The following is a 17702-nucleotide window of genomic DNA, read 5'->3' as shown; positions in this document are numbered from 1 at the left end:
CTTCACAGTGTTTGTTCTAAGGAATTACGTATCTTAAAAATTTAGCCAAAAAAGAAGGTATTGTTTATGATAGGGGGAAAATTGGAAACAAGTTTAAATGGTAATGAAGGATTCATTAAATAAATAATGCATTGATACAGTAGAACCAGCTCCTAAATCATATTGAAGGAGAATATTTCATGCATAAGAAAATATTCATACTATACTTTTATTTTTAAAATATATTTTTATTGATTTCAGAGAGGAAGGGAGATGAAGGAGAGAGAAAAACATGAATGATGAGAGAGAATCATTGATTGGCTGCCTCCTGCACACCCCCGGCTGGGGATGGAGCCTGCAACCAGAGCATGTGCCCTGACCAGGAACCTTGACCTCCTGGTTCATAGATCGATACTTAACCACTGAGAACACCGGTACTATTCTTTTTAAATGAAGTTACTAGAGCACTGCATGCAAAACATGATCCTATTACCAGAAGGTAAGTGTGTGCATGCATATATGACCAGAGTTTACAGTGATTACTTCAGGGCAGTGAGATTATAGAGAAAGTTTTTATTTCCTTTTTGCTGGCATGAGTTTCTACCACAAGCATATGTAGTTTTTAATAAAAAGGAGAAGTATTTTAAGAGCAAAAGGAGGCCATGTGTTCAGAACAAGGAGGATGATGAGGCTGCAAGATCTAGCACAATGGCAATAATGCTGGTCTGGAGGGCAAAGCCCATCTCCCAGCTCTGACCCCCACAGCCCTGACCTGGCCCCCTGCCAGCCATGTGACCCCAGGCCAATCATCTCATCCCCTCTCAGCGTCATTAAGATCACATGAGAGAGGAGAAACCAAGATGGCGGCATAGGTAAGCACCTAAACTGCTGCCTCACACAACAGTTTCAAAACTACAACTAAAAGACAAAACGGACATCATCCAGAACCACAGGAAGGCTGGCTGAGTGGAAATTCTACAATTAGAAGGAAAGAGAAAAGCACACTTAGACTCACAGGAGCTGCGGAAGGTAGAGGTACAGAGGTGTGCGCGTGCAGAGAGGGCTGACAGCTGAGTACACAGCTGGCTTTCTCAATCGGGAGGGAGACAAAAGCTCCTGACTGCTCTGAACTCCAGTTCCGGGCGAGACTCTGGGGACCCAGACTCATACGGAGAGAATTGGACTGTCTGGCAGTGGGCAGAACTCAAGAATGGCTTTCTCTCAGAGGTGCTTGCAGCAATTACCGCGGGACACTGAGACCAAGGGGCCTCTTAGGGCAGGGCTGACGGGAAGCCATTGCTGTTTGCTCTGCCCTGAGATCCTGCCCCACGAAGCCATTGCTGATTGCTCTGCTCTGAGACTCCGCCCCATCCAAGTTGAGCGCAGAGGCTTTTGCATATGAATGGCCTGGTCCTTTGACTTTTAAATTTACCTAACAAACTGCAGCTGAGTCAGAGAGACCCAGAACATCCAAAAGAAGGCCCAAGTTCCCACAGCAGCTTGCATTGCTTCACAGCGGGGCCTCATCTGGGCACCTCCAAAACCCAAACAAAGAAGAGGAATCTGCAGATCTCTCTTTAGCTCCAGCTGGGTGGCCTCAGGCAAAGGCTAAATTAGCACCTCCTTGGAGATCCAAGAGCCAGTGTACCCAGGCGTCAGAGTGGGACCATCCAGATTACAACTCCTCAGATCCATAAGGGACACACTCAGGGGGCAGACTCAGTGAGCACCAAAGCCCATCTGAAGCAAGTCTTGTCTCATAAGGGTGTCTCCAGCACAGAAGTTGTCCCATTGTAGACACAGCTGATCCTCACAGCCAATTGGCCTGGAGGTCAGTTCCTCCCAGTGATACCAACAACAATCAAGGCCTAACTACAACAAGACTGTGCACACAGCCCACAAAGTGGTGCACCAAGAGTGTCCACCTCAGGTCACTGGAAAGGCTGAGCCACTGGGCCCTATAGGACACCTAGCACACAAAGCCACTCTATCAACTCAGGGAAGCAACCAAAATGCAGAGACAAAGAAACAGATCACAAATGAAAGAAATGGAGGAAAGCGAACAACTGGATATAGAGTTCAAAACCACGGTTATAAGGTTTTTCAAGAATTTTCTAGAAAAGGCCGATAAATTTAGCGAGACACTCGAGGATATGAGAAAGGACCAACTAGAAATTAAGCATACACTGACTGAAATAAAAAATAATATACAGAGATCCAACAGCAGACTAGAGGATCGCAAGAATCAAGTCAAAGATGTGAAATACAAAGAAGCAAAAAACACCCAACCGGAAAAGCAAAAAGAAAAAAGAATCCAAAAATATGAAGATAGTGTAAGGAGCCTCTGGGACAACTTCAAGCCTACCAACATCCAAATTATGGGGGTGCTACCCCTATGTTCATAGCAGCACAATTTACAATAGCTAAGATTTGGAAACAGCCTAGGTGGCCTTCAGCAGATGACTGGATCAGAAAACTATGGTACATCTACACAATGCAATACTATGCTGCCATAAAAAAGAAGGAATTATTACCATTTGTAGCAACCTGGATGGAATTGGAGAACATTATGCTAAGTGAAATAAGCCAGTCAATGAAAGAAAAATACCACATGATCTCACTCATTTGTGGATAATAAAAAACATTATAAACTGATGAACAAAAAGATAGATACAGAGGCAGTAAAGCATCAAACAGACTGTCAAATTATAGTGGTAAGGTTAGGGAGAGGTGGGGGAAATAAAAGATCAACCGAAGGACTTATATGCATGCATATAAGAATAACCAACGGGGGTGAGGGCATGTATGGGAGTGGGGTGGGGAGGGGCAATGGTAAGATATGTACACATATAATACCTTAATAAAAAATAAATAAAATAAAAATTAAAAAAAATTATGGGGGTGCTAGAAGAAGAGAGATAGCAAGATGCTGAAAACCTATTTGAAGAAATAATGACCGAAAACTTCCCTCACCTGATGAAAGAAATAGACTTACAAGTCCAGGAAGCGCAGAGAACCCCAAACAAAAGGAATCCAAAGAGGACCACACCAAGACACATCATAATTAAAATGCCATGAGCAAAAGACAAAGAGAATATTAAAAGCAGCAAGAGAAAAACAGTTAATTACCTACAAGGGAGAATCCATCAGATTATCAGCTGATTTCTTAACAGAAACTATGCAGGCCAGACGGGAGTGGCAAGAAATATTCAAAGTGATGAATAGCAAGAACCTACAACCAAGATTACTCTACCCAGCAAAGCTATCATTCAGAATTGAAGGTCAGATAAAGAGCTTCACAGATAAGGAAAAAGCTAAAGGAGTTCATCACCACCAAACCAGTATTATATGAAATGCTGAAAGGTATTCTTTAAGAAGAGGAAGAAGAAAAAGGTAAAGATAAAAATTATGAACAACAAATACATATCTATCAACAAGTGAGTCTAAAAATCAAGTGAATAAAAAATCTGATGAACAGAATAAACTGGTGAATATAATAGAATCAGGGGCATAGAAAGGGAGTGGACTAACAATTCTCTTCTGGGGGGGGGGGAAGGGGTGTGGGGGTTGCAGGAAGAGACTGGACAAAAATCGTACACCTATGGATGAGGACAGTCGGGGGGAGGTAAGGGCAGAGGGTGGGGTGGAAACCGGGTGGAGGGGAGCTATGGGGGGAAAAAAGAGTAACAATTGTAATAATCTGAACAATAAAGATTTATTAAATTTAAATAAATAATTAAAATTAAAATTAAAAAAAAAATCACCATTGCCCGGCCAGCGTGGCTCAGTGGTTGAGCATCGACCTATGAACCAGAAGGTCGTGATTTGATTCCAGGTCAGGGCACATGCCTGGCTTGCAGGCTTGATCCCCAGTAGAGGGCATGCAGACGGCAGTCATTCAATGATTCTCTAATGATGTTTTTATCTCCCTCTCCCTTCCTCGCTGAAATCAATTTTTAAAAATCATCATTGCACTAAATTATTTAAATGTCTCTAATTTCATAAGGATGTGGCTTATGCTATATCATACACACACCCTTCCATCCCTCCTCCCCCCAAAACAAACAAACAAAAAAAACACAAATACATATCTGTCAACAAGTGAATCTAAAAATCAAGTGAATAAAAAATCTGATGAACAGAATAAACTGGTGAATATAATAGAATCAGGGGCATAGAAAGGGAGTGGACTGACAGTCCTCAGGGGGAAAGGGGTGTGGGGGTGCAGGAAGAGACTGGACAAAAATCGTACACCTATAGATGAGGACAGTGGGGAGGTAAGGGCAGAAGGTGGGGTGGGAACCGGGTGGAGGGGAGCTATGGGGGGAAAAAAGAGGAACAATTGTAATAATCTGAACAATGAAGATTAATTTAAAAATAAAAAAGATCACATGAGAGAGTGTGAATGGACATGCTTTGAAAGCTCTAGAGCAGCGGTTGCCAACCTTTCAGACGTCATGTACCACGGACCACTGGTTGGCGACCGCTGCTCTAGAGCATGCCATTACTCTGTGAGCCCAGACAGATGTGCTTTGTAGGCAATCCTCAAGGTAATCGGGAGCGTTAGGGCCGAGTGGCTGCCTGGCGTTGGGGCTGTGTGGGGAAGGGGTGTCACCAGTGGGACATGCTCAGCCCCTTTGCCCAGTGTTGGGCTCCTCCAACTCCGTGTCCCTCCCTCTCTCTGCTCGGGCAGGTCTGCACCCTGACCAAGGAAGACAATCGCTGCGTGGGCAAGATCCCCGAGGACGAGCAGTTGCACGTGCTGCCCCTGTACAAGATGGCCACCACGGACGAGTTTGGCAGCGAGGAGAACCAGAACGCCAAGGTGGGCAGCGGGGCCATCCAGGTGCTCACCGCCTTCCCCCGCGAGGTCCGCCGCCTGCCAGAACCCGCCAAGTCTTGCCGCCAGCGGCAGCTGGAAGCCAGGAAGGCGGCAGCTGAGAAGAAGAAGATTCAGAAGGAAAAGCTGAGCACCCCGGAGAAGATCAAGCAGGAGGCCCTGGAGCTGGCTGGCATCTCCACGGACCCAGGTATGTGGGGCGCGGGCACCCACCGGGGTGGCATTGCTGCTGTTGGGTGGTGGACCTGGACGGTTCCCTCACTGCCCCCTTCCTGCCTCAAGATAAAACTGCAGACAGGAAAGTCCTGGAGGCCCTCTCTGCCACCTGGACCCCCCCATTATCTTGATTTTGTCAGGGTGGTGGCCACAGCAGCCCCAGGACACCATAGCTGGTAGGAGATACCTAGGGAGCAAGTGCAAGGAGGCCGTCTTATCCTCCCAGAGGAGCTGGGTTCCCCTCCAGCTTGCTCACTCCCTCGCTGAGCATCTGGAGGGGACCATGGCTCCAGGCACTTGGGCTGCAGTGGGGCAGGGAGGACTGGGGTAGTTCGCCGGGGTGGGGAGCAGGAAGTGATGCAGAGCTGGCCGTGGGCTCTGTGAGCCGCTTCTTCGGGCTTCCGCGGGTCTGGGGGGCACGCTGAGCGGCGCCCAGAGCGAGGCCAGCCTCACTCACCTTGCCTGACCTGCAGAAGAAGCCTCTGCGGGAGGGGGGTTTCCATCCCCAGCCTGCCCAGGGCTCTGCAGCAGTGGTCCTAGCTGCTCCTTCTCCGTCTTGCCTCCCGTTCTCCCCAGGCCTGTCTCTGAAGGGCGGGTTGTCCCAGCAGAGCCTGAAGCCCTCGCTCAAGGTGGAGCCGCAGAACCACTTCAGCTCCTTCAAGTATAGCAGCAACACGGTGGTGGAGAGCTACTCGGTGCTGGGCAACTGCCGGCCGTCTGACCCGTACAGCATGAGCAGCGTGTACTCCTACCACTCCTACTATGCACAGCCCAGCCTGACCTCCGTCAATGGCTTCCACTCCAAGTACGCGCTCCCGTCGTTCGGCTACTACGGCTTTCCATCCAGCAACCCTGTCTTCCCCTCCCAGTTCCTGGGGCCTGGCACCTGGGGGCACAGTGGCAGCAATTGCAGTTTTGAGAAGAAGCCAGACCTCCACGCTCTGCACAACAGCCTGAGCCCGGCCTACGGTGGTGCTGAGTTTGCCGAGCTGCCCGGCCAGGCTGTTCCCACGGACGCCCACCACCCCACTCCTCACCACCAGCAGCCTGCTTATCCAGGCCCCAAGGAGTATCTGCTTCCCAAGGCCCCCCAGCTCCACCCAGTGTCCAGGGACCCCTCTCCCTTTGCACAGAGCTCCAACTGCTACAACAGGTCCATCAAGCAAGAGCCAGTAGACCTGCTGGTCCCGGCCGAATCCGTGCCCAGAGACCCTGGTAAGATGGGCAAAACACCTTTGCCCGAGGCATCTCAGAATGGTGGACCCAATCACCTATGGGGACAGTACTCAGGAGGCCCAAGCATGTCCCCCAAGAGGACTAACAGCGTGGGTGGCAGCTGGGGTGTGTTCCCTCCTGGGGAGAGCCCTGCCATCGTCCCCGATAAGCTCAGTTCTTTCGGGGCTGGCTGCCTGGCTCCTTCTCACTTCCCGGATGGCCAGTGGGGGCTGTTCCCTGGGGAGGGGCAGCAGCTAGCCCCCCAGCCTGGAGGACGGCTGCGAGGCAAACCGTGGAGCCCTTGCAAGTTTGGGAACAACACCTCGGCCTTGGCTGGGCCCAGCCTGACTGAGAAGCCATGGGGAGTAGGGGCAGGGGATTTCAGCTCTGCCCTGAAAGGCGGTCCTGGGTTCCAAGACAAGTTGTGGAGCCCCCTGAAAGGGGAGGAGGGGCGGATCCCCACTCCGGGGGCCGGCCAGCTGGACAAGGCCTGGCAGTCCTTCGGCATGCCCCTGGGCTCCAGCGAGAAGCTATTCGGGGCCCTGAAGTCTGAGGAGAAACTGTGGGACCCCTTCAGCCTGGAGGAGGGGACCCCTGAGGAGCCCCCCAGCAAGGGGGCGGTGAAGGAGGAGAAGGGCAACGTGGAGGAGGAAGAGGAGGAGCTGTGGTCCGACAGTGAACACAACTTCCTGGACGAGAACATCGGTGGCGTGGCCGTGGCCCCCGCTCACGGCTCCATCCTCATCGAGTGCGCCCGGCGGGAGCTGCATGCCACCACGCCCCTCAAGAAACCCAACCGCTGCCACCCCACCCGCATCTCGCTGGTCTTCTACCAGCACAAGAACCTCAACCAGCCCAATCACGGGCTGGCCCTCTGGGAGGCCAAGATGAAGCAGCTGGCGGAGAGGGCGCGGGCGCGGCAGGAGGAGGCCGCCCGGCTGGGCCTGGGCCAGCAGGAGGCCAAGCTCTATGGGAAGAAGCGCAAGTGGGGGGGTGCCGTGGTCACCGAGCCCCAGCATAAGGAGAAGGGTGTTGTCCCCACCCGGCAGGCGCTTGCTGTGCCCACAGACTCCGCGGTCACCGTGTCCTCCTACGCCTACACGAAGGTCACTGGTCCCTACAGCCGCTGGATCTAGGTGCCGGGTGCCAGCGTACCTCAGCGTCGGGCCCAGCCCGAGCTGCCTCTGTGGTGCTTTTGCCCTCACATCTGGGGGCGGGTTGGGGGTGCAGAAGTCTTTTTATCTATATATACATATATAGATATGCATATATATGTATTTATGGTCCAAACCTCAGAACTGACCCGCCCCTCCCTCCCCCACCTCCCCAGCACTTTGAAGAAGAAGCTACGGCTGTCGGGTGATTTTTTCGTGATCTTAATATTTATATCTCCACATTGGCTTTCCCCCCCTTATTGGGGGGCTTTTATTTTCTCTTGTTTTTAAAACTCTATCCTTGTATATCACAATAATGGAAAGAAAGTTTATAGTGTCCTTTCACAAAGGAGTAGTTTTAAATTCCATTTAAAATGTGTATTTATTGGATTTTTTAAAAGCGACAATAGTAATGGTAAAGGATGGTCAGGAACAGCCAGACGTGCTCATTCCTGCCCAGTCTTCTGGGCCCAGCAAGCCTGGCCCCTTGGGAGCTGACGAGGTTCTCGGCCGCCTGCCCCTCATGAGCCAAGTGCAGAGTGTAGCTACCCAGTCCACCCCTCGGACAGACACGCCTTCCCCGCAGGGGACGGAGCCCTTAGGACGGCTCCTGTCCGCTCCGGGAGGATGGGAGAAGCTGTAGAAAAACATCTGGGGTCCCTCTTCCAGGCACCCGCTTGGAGTTGGGGGGAGGGACGGTGCACCCCAGGCCAGGCACCTGAGAGGCTGACGGAGATTCCCCCAGAAACCAGGTTGGAAGTAGACAGCTTCAAGCTCACTAGTCACCACACTGAACCCTCTCTGCCCGTTATTCATCACGTCACAGGATGTCCTGGTTCCCCAGGCAGCACCTCGCGATGGCGCTCTTCGGAGAGGCTCTCCGGAGCCTTTTCCACCAAGTCAACAAGCCAGTGAATAATACCGGTCCGAAGGAATTTGTCTTATTGGCAATGTCTAAAAAATGCCCCAAAGTCCATGCTGACACCGAAAAAGGGCTACTGTATCTTTAAAAGCAAGAAGTTGAACCCAAGCTGTGAAAAGCCAGCATTGCCTGTGCGTGCTGTGCTGGGCCTGGTGCTGTAGTATTGTGCTGGGACTTCCTTGGCTCTGGGGCAGGTCGCCTCCTGCGGGAGCTCAGCACGCCAGAGTAACGGCAGTTAACGCATCTCTCCTCATTCCTGGATTTTCACGTTGGATAATGGTGCATGCCTCACACCCGAGCCCGCCCCCCCATGCTATCACTTGGGGAGTGGGCCTACACTTCGCAGTTTTTAAATGCAAGAGTCAAACGTTTTCCACTGGTAGCTATGATTTTCCTCCCTAATTGGTGCCATTTCTCTATTCAGTCGTTTTCTCCTTTCCTTCCTCCCCTCTCCACCCACTTTAACACACTCTCTCGAAAAAATTCTGGTGCATTCGTTCAGTTCTTTGAAATGAGAATGTGGTGCTTAATTTCCCCAACATTGTTGAGAGAGAGGTTGGGCCTGACAGGTGGGAGCAACATCCGTGGACAGCAAGTCCCCCTCCTTGAGCGTGGTGGTGCCTGTGCTGTTGTGGCGGCTGTGTCCGTGTGGATGTGTGGTGAGCAGGCGGCTTCGTCAGGACACACCCAGGGGAAGGTGGCCGCACGGTGAGTGACAGCCGAGGCCTGAGAGGAACAGCAGGTGTTTGTTGAGCAGTTTTATTCAGATGTGGGTCTTCGTACGATGAGTGTAACAATCAGATGAGGATGCTAGAGGCAGGTTCCTGAGCTTGCAGGTGCCTTGTGTGAGCACTGAGAGCCGCCGCCGGGTTGACGGTCACTGTTCCCGGAGCACTGGCGGAGGATCGCCGTGACACGTCCTGAGCATTTATGTGGTCTGGTTTTAACTGTAAATAGTGACAGATTTTTTTAAGCACTTTTGCCTAGATTTAAACAGCAACTTGAAAAGAAAAAGGATGTTTTAACATGTAATTGTGGGAGAAACTGTAAATAGTAGCTGAATATTTAACGTGCTTTGTCTATCCTTCGCTTTTACCATATTCTGTAAAGTTGCATTTATTTTACAGGACAAAAATGAAATATTATTGCTTTTGAAATAAATACCCAAGAGCTTATCAGGATTTAGAATTATTCAGAACTCAGATTTATAGGAAAAAAACCTCTGACCTTCAGTTGGACAAGCTAAAGGTAGCAGAGTCTTTAATGAGCATGCTAATTTTCTAGTTTTGAGGAAACGTGGGGCCCATTAAATGCTATTTTGCTTATCGCATCCGTACTTTTATGCAGGTCTCATTTGACTCCGTGTGTAGGTAGATACGGGGGTGCCTTGAAAACTTCATTTTAAATTATCTTGAGCAAGAAATACAATATTTTACGAAACGTATGGAGAATGTGACCGTCTGTGTGACCCGGGAAAGCCCCAGGTCGGCTGTTGGTTTGGAAGGTCCCGAGTGTAACCCAGGTGATTCTGATCCTTGGCACGTGTGAATCTTGCTGATGTGTGTGAAATAGACTCTCCCTCTCGCCACCCTTTGGTAGCAAAGCCATTCGCTGAAAAGAGAATCCAATATAAGCTCAAAGCATGTGATGTCTGTGCCCCACACCCCGCCCCCGCCCCCAGCTCCCACAGCCTTTGGTGCATAAATTTCTGTGTGAGCAAACAGGCTGCGCAGGGGTGAGTCGAGAGGCAGCCTCCATTGGACGTCCCCATCCCTGAGAAAGGTGTTTCAGAAATTAGGTGGTGCTATGGCCATGCTCAAGCCCATGCTGATTTGTGCACACTACATGTATAACCTACCTCAAGTCTCAGTCATTAAAATTAGCATGCTTTAGACGTATGTTTAAAAAGGAACTATGCACAGCTCTTTATTCCCCCCTGCTGCTGAAGGTTTCTGAAAGAGAAAAATCAAATTTTTATTTTTTACTGGCACTGTCATTTTTTAAGTCCTAAAGGTGATTTCCAGACATTTGTATCATGAAAAGAAAAATAAAGCCATTGCAACTAAAGAACCTAACAGCATGACCAAGTTCTAAGAGTAATATTATAGCAACAGGAAATGATGGAGTCTTCTAGTCATCCCCCAGTGCGCCCGTCCACAGACGCCATCCACATGCAGCGCTGACAATTGGTTCCTCTTGTTTTGTTTCGTGTCCTCCCCCCCGCCCCCCATCTCCCTTTTGTGTGCAAGGGACGTGCTTGCAAAGTTCTGTGCTAAGAGATTTTTAACATGAAAATAGCTTCGTGGCAGGTTCTCACAAAACAACTGGTGCTAGCTCAAGAAACCATTATTCAACCATTGGAAATCTTGACTGAAGGTGTTTCATGGATTTTGAGGTGTTCTGTTTTTGTTGTTGGGTTTGGTTTTTTTGTTTGTTTGTTTTTTGGGGGGGCAGGGCCTCGATTTCTGCTTTGCCTTCTCACCGAGATGACAGTGGTGTGTGTGGAAAGAGGTCATCCCTGCCCCTTCTTGGTCCTTCCACCAGCCTCCCTGGGATACCGTCGTGTGCAGAGCAAGGGCGTGCTAGAGCAGGGGAAGAAGTAGCAGAGCTTAATCGTGTTGGACTTAGCAGCAGTAGGTGTGTGAGGATGGCTGATGATGAGTAGTCAGTAATCTGATTTCATGGCGCGAAATCCCGCCAGACTTGGTGACAGTTACCCACCGCCAGATCTCCGACCCAGGCAAAGCTGGTGGAAAATTAGAACGACATCCCTGATGTGCCTCAACCAATCTCTTCCCTTTTGTTACTGAAGTTGTGTTTTATGGACTAGGAAGCATTTTTATGAATTGAAATAGTCTCAATAAAATGGTGCTATGGTGTTTTAATGTGACTGTCCCTGATCCTGACCTGCTGAGGTGCTATCAAGGTTCTGAAACCACAACCAACCAAAAACGAGGTGGGCTCCAGTCTCTCGTGGCTTCTTTTCCCCTCCCTGTTTTGGTGCTGTCTCCTTAGACCTCTGTTGACCGTGCTACCACCTGCTCTGAGCAGTATTTCTCTTTTGTTTCATTGTTCTTCCCTTGGTGGCCAACACGGAAAGGCAAGTCGCAAAGGCAGCTCGCTCCCTGGCTGCGCATGGGGGTGGGCCTGCCTGGCTTGGCTGGTGCTCTAGTTCCAATTCTGTCTTCTCAGGCCTAATGAGAAAGGAAGGGCTTCGTTTCTTTTTTTTTCTTCTTTTTTTCAGGAAGGGGACACCTGCCTCTCTCCTGCCTCTTCTAACATGGCAGGCATTCTCATAGCCAAGGACACACGTTCTCCTGCAGCCCAGGGTGCCAAGTAGACCTCTCCCAGAGTCCCCAGGTGCTCTGCACGCCAAGGCGGACCGAGGGTCTCCTTCCTCCCTGGCATTGGCCAGGCCGTGGTGGGCAGGCTTCTTCCTTGGCTCCTCATAGCCTTTGCCCAGTGTTGCTTCTGCCTCCCACCGGTACCCCCTCGTGTTCAAACTAAAGGAAGGAGCTTTCTTTGCTCACTCGATGCCACTGAGGCTGCTTTTTAGTTGGTGCTATTCTGAATTTCCTCCTGGGTCCACAGAAGTTGATGTTTTAAAAACTCAACAGGAAGCTCCATTTTGTGTCATCCACTGTCACAATACGTTTTTTTAAAATACCTCAAAAACAGGACAACATGACAGCGTTGGTAAAGTAGATTCCGTGAGGGTCCGATACCTGCAGCTTGTCCCATTTGATGATGTACTCGACCTTGAAGAATCTGGGGTCATTTCATTTGTCACTCTTCAGCAGTTAACATGGCAGAGCGCCTAAAGGAAGGAGCATGCTTGACTTTATTTCTTCTTCAGTTCTGCTTTTCAATAAAATGTGAATTTCCTATGCCCATCTCATTGAGTTTTTTCAGTCATTGTTGCTGTCATTTGAAATGACTCCCTCACAACCTAGTTTGATTAGCCAGCTGCATCTACCATAGTACGCAGCCAATTTCAACATAACCCTGGACCAAAACGAACACTTTTTGAGGTGCGTGCCCCCAGCATAAGTTATACAGTCCCACACCCACGCCTGCAAAGTTTTTTTCTACATGCGAGGCCCTGTCTTGGCGCTCCCAGCCCTTTCTCCTGCACAGCTGCCGGCAAGAGCGAAGCCATAGGCTTCTCCCTGAGTAGAGACCGCAGCACAGACATAACGCAGAATCTAACGTTGCTTTAGCCTAAGAACCGGTGAGTGATTTGGCCTACTTCCCCGTTTGCTTCTCTTCTGATATCAGGGATGCTTTGTGTAGTGGTATGATTTGCTCGCTCTCTTCTCATCTTGACTACCCATCATTCAGGGATAACTTGTCACTATTCACATGGGGAATTAAAAAATACTATTTGGCTCATTTGAACATCCAAATTTTCTTGGTCCCAATACTTGTTTTCTTTTCAAGGGGAAAAGGGAGGAGAAAAACAGGAGTGCTGTTGTTTCTTTCTCATATACTCCAACTTAAAAAGAAACGAGGTCAGGTCACATTGTGGGCATATACATGCATTAGGTTTCATCTAGAGCCCCTCTAGCTTGTTGACGTGTTTTATTTCTTCTCTCTTTGAATTCCTGTTTGGTTACTTGGCTTCCAATGGAGGTGAACTTAACAACCATACTTGAATATTCCGTCTTGACTTTGTAACTGTGGCTACTTGAAATGAAGTTTATCTGGGGTTGATGGATGAATGGTAGATTTTTGCAATGTCTCAAGGCAATAGGATGTGTATTATTAAACTGTAGATATTCTTAGTACAGTAAATTTATGCTGATAATTTTATTTTGTATAATTTTTACCTTTTTGTTAATATTTTTCCTTCCACTTTATTGGTTTGCCTCCTGAGCTACCCCTCCTTACCCTCTCTTCTCCCCCAGTGTTTCAGTAAATTTAATTTAGGGTGCCTAGAAATTGCAAGTATGTATCCTTTTTTTGATTTGTATTTTATTATAATTTACACAAACGTCTGGGTTTGTGAACTGTATTACTCCTGGTATCTTTAAAATATTGTGGGTGTTTTAATAAATTTTATATTTATTTTTTGCACTCAAATTCCGTGTGGGTTCTTCATTTCCCCCTTGAAGCAGGCCCAGATCGGGTGTTTACAGCTCACTCTGATCCCACCCTCAGGCTGTAGATTTGTTGGGGGCGAGAACAGCACCAGGTGTTCGACTGTGGGGGTCAGATGGGACCTTGGTTCAGCAACTTCCACACTTGAGTTCTGGCTAAGAAAGAATTCAGAACCAAGACTCAAACTATAAGAAAAAGTTTATTTAGAAAGTCACAGAGATAGAAGAAGCGGGCGATAGAAGAAATAGGCGAAGGAGGCAAAAGAAGGCCCCTTGGAGCTTAGGGGAGAGAAGGGTGAAGGTAACCTGCTGTGGGGAGGGAAGAGGCTCCAGTGCGCGGGAGCACGGGGCTTGTAAGGGAGGGGACTTTAGGGGAGGTCCTAGGGGAAGCTCCAATAGAATATTCATCAGCTTTCCAGGAGTGTCCTTTCAGGGCACGGTCACCACTGATTGGTCAGTGCCAGGCAGGGGGTCATTAGTCCATGCAGCGGGTCCTGAGGTCAGCCATGGACCTGCTTTTGCCGCTTTTCTGGGCCTGGAGCTGAAACTCAACCGAGGCCTAAATGTATTTGAAGCAGGTCAGAACCTCATTGTCCTGGGGGCTTAAAATGCTTAAATGCTATTCTCTGGACCCCTTTTTTGTTTCCCCTCTAAGGGGGTGTAACCTGCATGACTAGAAACATGCCAGGGGAGGAGAGGTCAGGGGAGGATCTGAACCGCATGACCAGTGACACGGAAGGTCAGGGGGTCTACACTGCGTGACCGGGTGATCTGCTGGGGGAGGAAAAGGTTACCCTGGGGGCAAGGTTCTTGTTGTCCCAGTTTTCCCTGTTGCTAGGCACCCGGGGCTTTCCACCCTGGTGACTTTCTATACCTGGCCCATCATCCTTGCTCTGATCTTGTCTCACTGCCTACCACAGATTGTAGATGTGCAAATGAAGCCCTCACTAATAGCAGTGATGGAGCCCGTCCTTGTCCCCTTCGGCCGCCTGCAAAACGTAATGTTTAAAAGCTATCCACTGTTAAAGCTGGCCATAACTGGGAAACAGATATTTTTTTCTTTCTCATGTGTTTCTCCTTTTGTTTTCCCTTTTCTTTGCTCCTTTTATCATTCAATTTGGAGAGCAACACTCCCACCCCCATTCAAGTTGTTCACTTCTGATGTTATGTTTGCTAAAGGATCCTCGATCCGGCTCCAGTCTGAGGGCCTGGACCCCATGTCTAGGAGGGAGGGCCAAAGATGGGGCCCAGGTTCTGCTGTCCTTGGGGCAAGGAGCTTTCCCATAGGATCTCATGCTTGGGGCTACCTCTGTTAATTCAGATTGTCCATTGTGGTGGCTGATCCTGAAAAGGGAATTGTCATCAAGGAAAGCAAAAGAGAGGACACTTGGGAGGGGAGACTGTCCCCCCTGCTGGAAACATCTGTTTGGAACAGATCCATCAGCTCCCAGACCAGCTCCCAGCCATCCATAAAGACCTCAGCATTCTTTCTAGGTGATGCCAAAATCCTGGTAGGCCACTAGACAGGAGGGCGCCTCCCTGAGGGCATCGGAGTGAAAACCCCACGGGGCGCCAGCTGGCAGGCTGGGAGGCTCTCGCCCCCATTTTGTTTCCCTTCCTATAGAACCCCTGGAAGTGCCTGGGCACACCTGGCTGGCTGGGGTCCTCACACACGTTTGCGTGTTTTACAAAAGTGGGATCACACTTTCCATGTGACATCTTTGAGTTGAAAGAGCCCTAGCCCTGCCCCTCCCCCCCGCCCCAGCCCCTGTTGTGTTGGCCCCATTCCCAGGGCCTGAGGTGTGTGAGGACCAGGACATTGCTGCTTCTGCAGGGGCTGACTCGCTCCTGGGTAACTATAAATATGCTTTCATCTCTCCTTATACAAATTCCATGTGAGATCTAGAAAAATTAGAAGACTGAAGTTTTATATTTTTTTTTTCTGAAATCCCACCACAAGAGAACCACATATTGGTTGCAAACATTTTCTTAATATATAAATATAACCATATGTGTACATACACTTTTAAATGGAATAATGCTTTGTTGTAATCTTTAAATACCAGTGATAAAGAACTACATCATTTTGGAGTTGCCTACTATTTCATCGTACGGATATGGGAGCATTAAATCACCCACAATATGACTGAACTCTGAATCCCAACCTGTTGCTATTACAGGATGAACCAATCTAACTCTGTCTCCATCTAAGTCCCACCCACTGAACTCTTCCTGCTCTGGGAAGCAAACCAATTAACCCTCTGCCACACGACCACATCCTTAATTCTCTGAACCTTCTTGTGACATAGCTCCAGACCCTGTCCTACCCCTCCTGCGTTCCCCTATCTTGAACACCTAGAGCAGTGGTCGGCAAACTCATTAGTCAACAGAGCCAAATATCAACAGTACAACGATTGAAATTTCTTTTGAGAGCCAAATTTTTTAAACTTAAACTTCTTCTAATACCACTTCTTCAAAATAGACTCACCCAGGCCGTGGTATTTTGTGGAAGAGCCACACTCAAGGGGCCAAAGAGCCACATGTGGCTCACGAGCCGCAGTTTGCCAACCACGGACCTAGAGCATTCTTCTATCGAGATTTCTACAAATGAACACTGTTCTAGATGGGATCTGGCTGTCCAAAGCCAAGCATAGAGACACCAAGGTTTACCCTTTTTTTAAAATATATTTTTATTGATTTCAGAGAGGAAGGGAGAGGGAGAAAGATATAGAAACATCAATGATGAGAGAGAATCATTGATTGGCTGCCTCCTGCACACACCCCGCTGGGGATCAAGCCCACAACCCAGGCATGTGCCCTTGACCGGAATCGAACCCAGACCCTTCAATCTGCAGGCCAGCGCTCTATCCACAGAGCCAAACTGGCTAGGCCAAGGTTTAACTTTTTAAGCCCCTGAGTGGCTCAGTGGAAAGGACATAGCTCCCTCACTTCCCAAGTGTGATGTGAGATGAGCCATTTCATTTCCCAATGCCATTTTCTTTGTCTATAGAGCAGACTAATGATACCACATAAGATTGACATGATGATCAAAAAACAACTGTAATAACAGTTCAGGCATTCGGGACGTGGCAGATAATGAAGCTTTCGTAATTACTCATACAAACATATACAAAACTTCAGGCACTGAAGTGTCCAAGGCTAGTCATAAACCAGTGACCTCTTATGTGAGCTCCTACCAAGCCAGGTCCCCCAACCGCAGCCTTTATGCAATTCATCTTATGTTTAATTCTACACACAGCATTTGCAATTTAGCCATCTTAAATGCACTGTTTAACTCATCTTCTCTCCTATTCTGGATCTTAATTTTCTCAGCATTGGTTTTCCCTACGCAGCTACCCACACTTGCTCAACAACCTTATTCTTCTGCTGATGCTCTTACAGGCTTCTTAACCTCGGAGACCTGTCAGTCATCTTTGGCTCCCAGGCACTCTGAAAATAATAGGCATTCACCATTCTGTAAGAGGAAATGAATCCTCTCATACCCCCAAGACGTGATTCTGCTGAAAATACGTTCAACACATATAACCCAGGGCACATTCCATCAGAGCCACGACCACCACAGGAGACACAAGAGGCCACACCCAGAGAGCACCACCAAAGATCAAAATGTAGGCCCTTCCATCCCCATTCCCACGCCTGCCTCCCGAAGCCTTGGCAGAAGCCTGCTCTGCTTGCCCGGAAGCCCAATCAGGCCCAGTGAGCTGCCCTAGTTCCTTTCCCTGCACTTCAAACACCTTCCTGTATTTTCATCTTTTTTCTTCACACACACTGACCCTTACTCCTCTGGGCTGACTGCCTCCCATCCTCATGTTTCCTCTTGGTTCGCACCCTTTGCTTCTCCGCTTCATCCACTGTTTGTTTCCTGCAGCCCCTCCCCCTCAACGCGCTTCCGGTGCCCCTCCTGGTCCTGCTCTGTCCTCATGCCCCTCCCCTTCCTCACTCTTTCCTCTTGCTACCACATTTCTGCAGGTGTAGACAACCTCCTGGCTTCGACTTCCATACCACTCACTTACCCGTGCCCTTGTCTCTCCAGGAAGAGCTGTCTTCCAGGCCGAGGATCCTGTCCTCACGGACCCCTCTGAAGCCTTGAGTCTGTGGACCCCTGCAACCCTCCGCTCCTGGGCTGTACCACCAGCAGCATCCCATCGTCCCAGGGCCCTGAAGCCCTCTGCCCTCTCATGGCCCCTTTGTGCATTCGTGTCCTTTAAATACAGATACCCCCAAGAGAACCAGCTCAATCCTTGCCATGGATGTAT

General features: G+C 49.1%; 1 protein-coding gene across 1 annotated transcript in view; it reads left to right on the top strand.

The window, feature by feature from the left end:
- Nucleotides 1-13399, top strand: part of TET3 (tet methylcytosine dioxygenase 3) — an 82629-nt gene extending 69230 nt beyond the window's left edge. Inside the window, exons 9-10 of the mRNA XM_080685682.1 lie at nucleotides 4673-5009; nucleotides 5612-13399. Of these exons, the coding sequence (XP_080541808.1) occupies nucleotides 4673-5009; nucleotides 5612-7386 (2112 nt within the window). The 3' untranslated portion in view covers nucleotides 7387-13399. The remainder of the gene's footprint in view (nucleotides 1-4672; nucleotides 5010-5611) is intronic.
- Nucleotides 13400-17702: the final 4303 nt, after the last annotated feature.

The sequence above is a fragment of the Plecotus auritus genome (genome assembly GCF_963455305.1).
Source record: "Plecotus auritus genome assembly, chromosome: 8".
In the NCBI taxonomy this organism is placed as follows: domain Eukaryota; kingdom Metazoa; phylum Chordata; class Mammalia; order Chiroptera; family Vespertilionidae; genus Plecotus; species Plecotus auritus.
The sequence above is the reverse complement of the archived record's forward strand: the minus strand, read 5'-3'. Positions and strand labels throughout refer to the sequence as shown.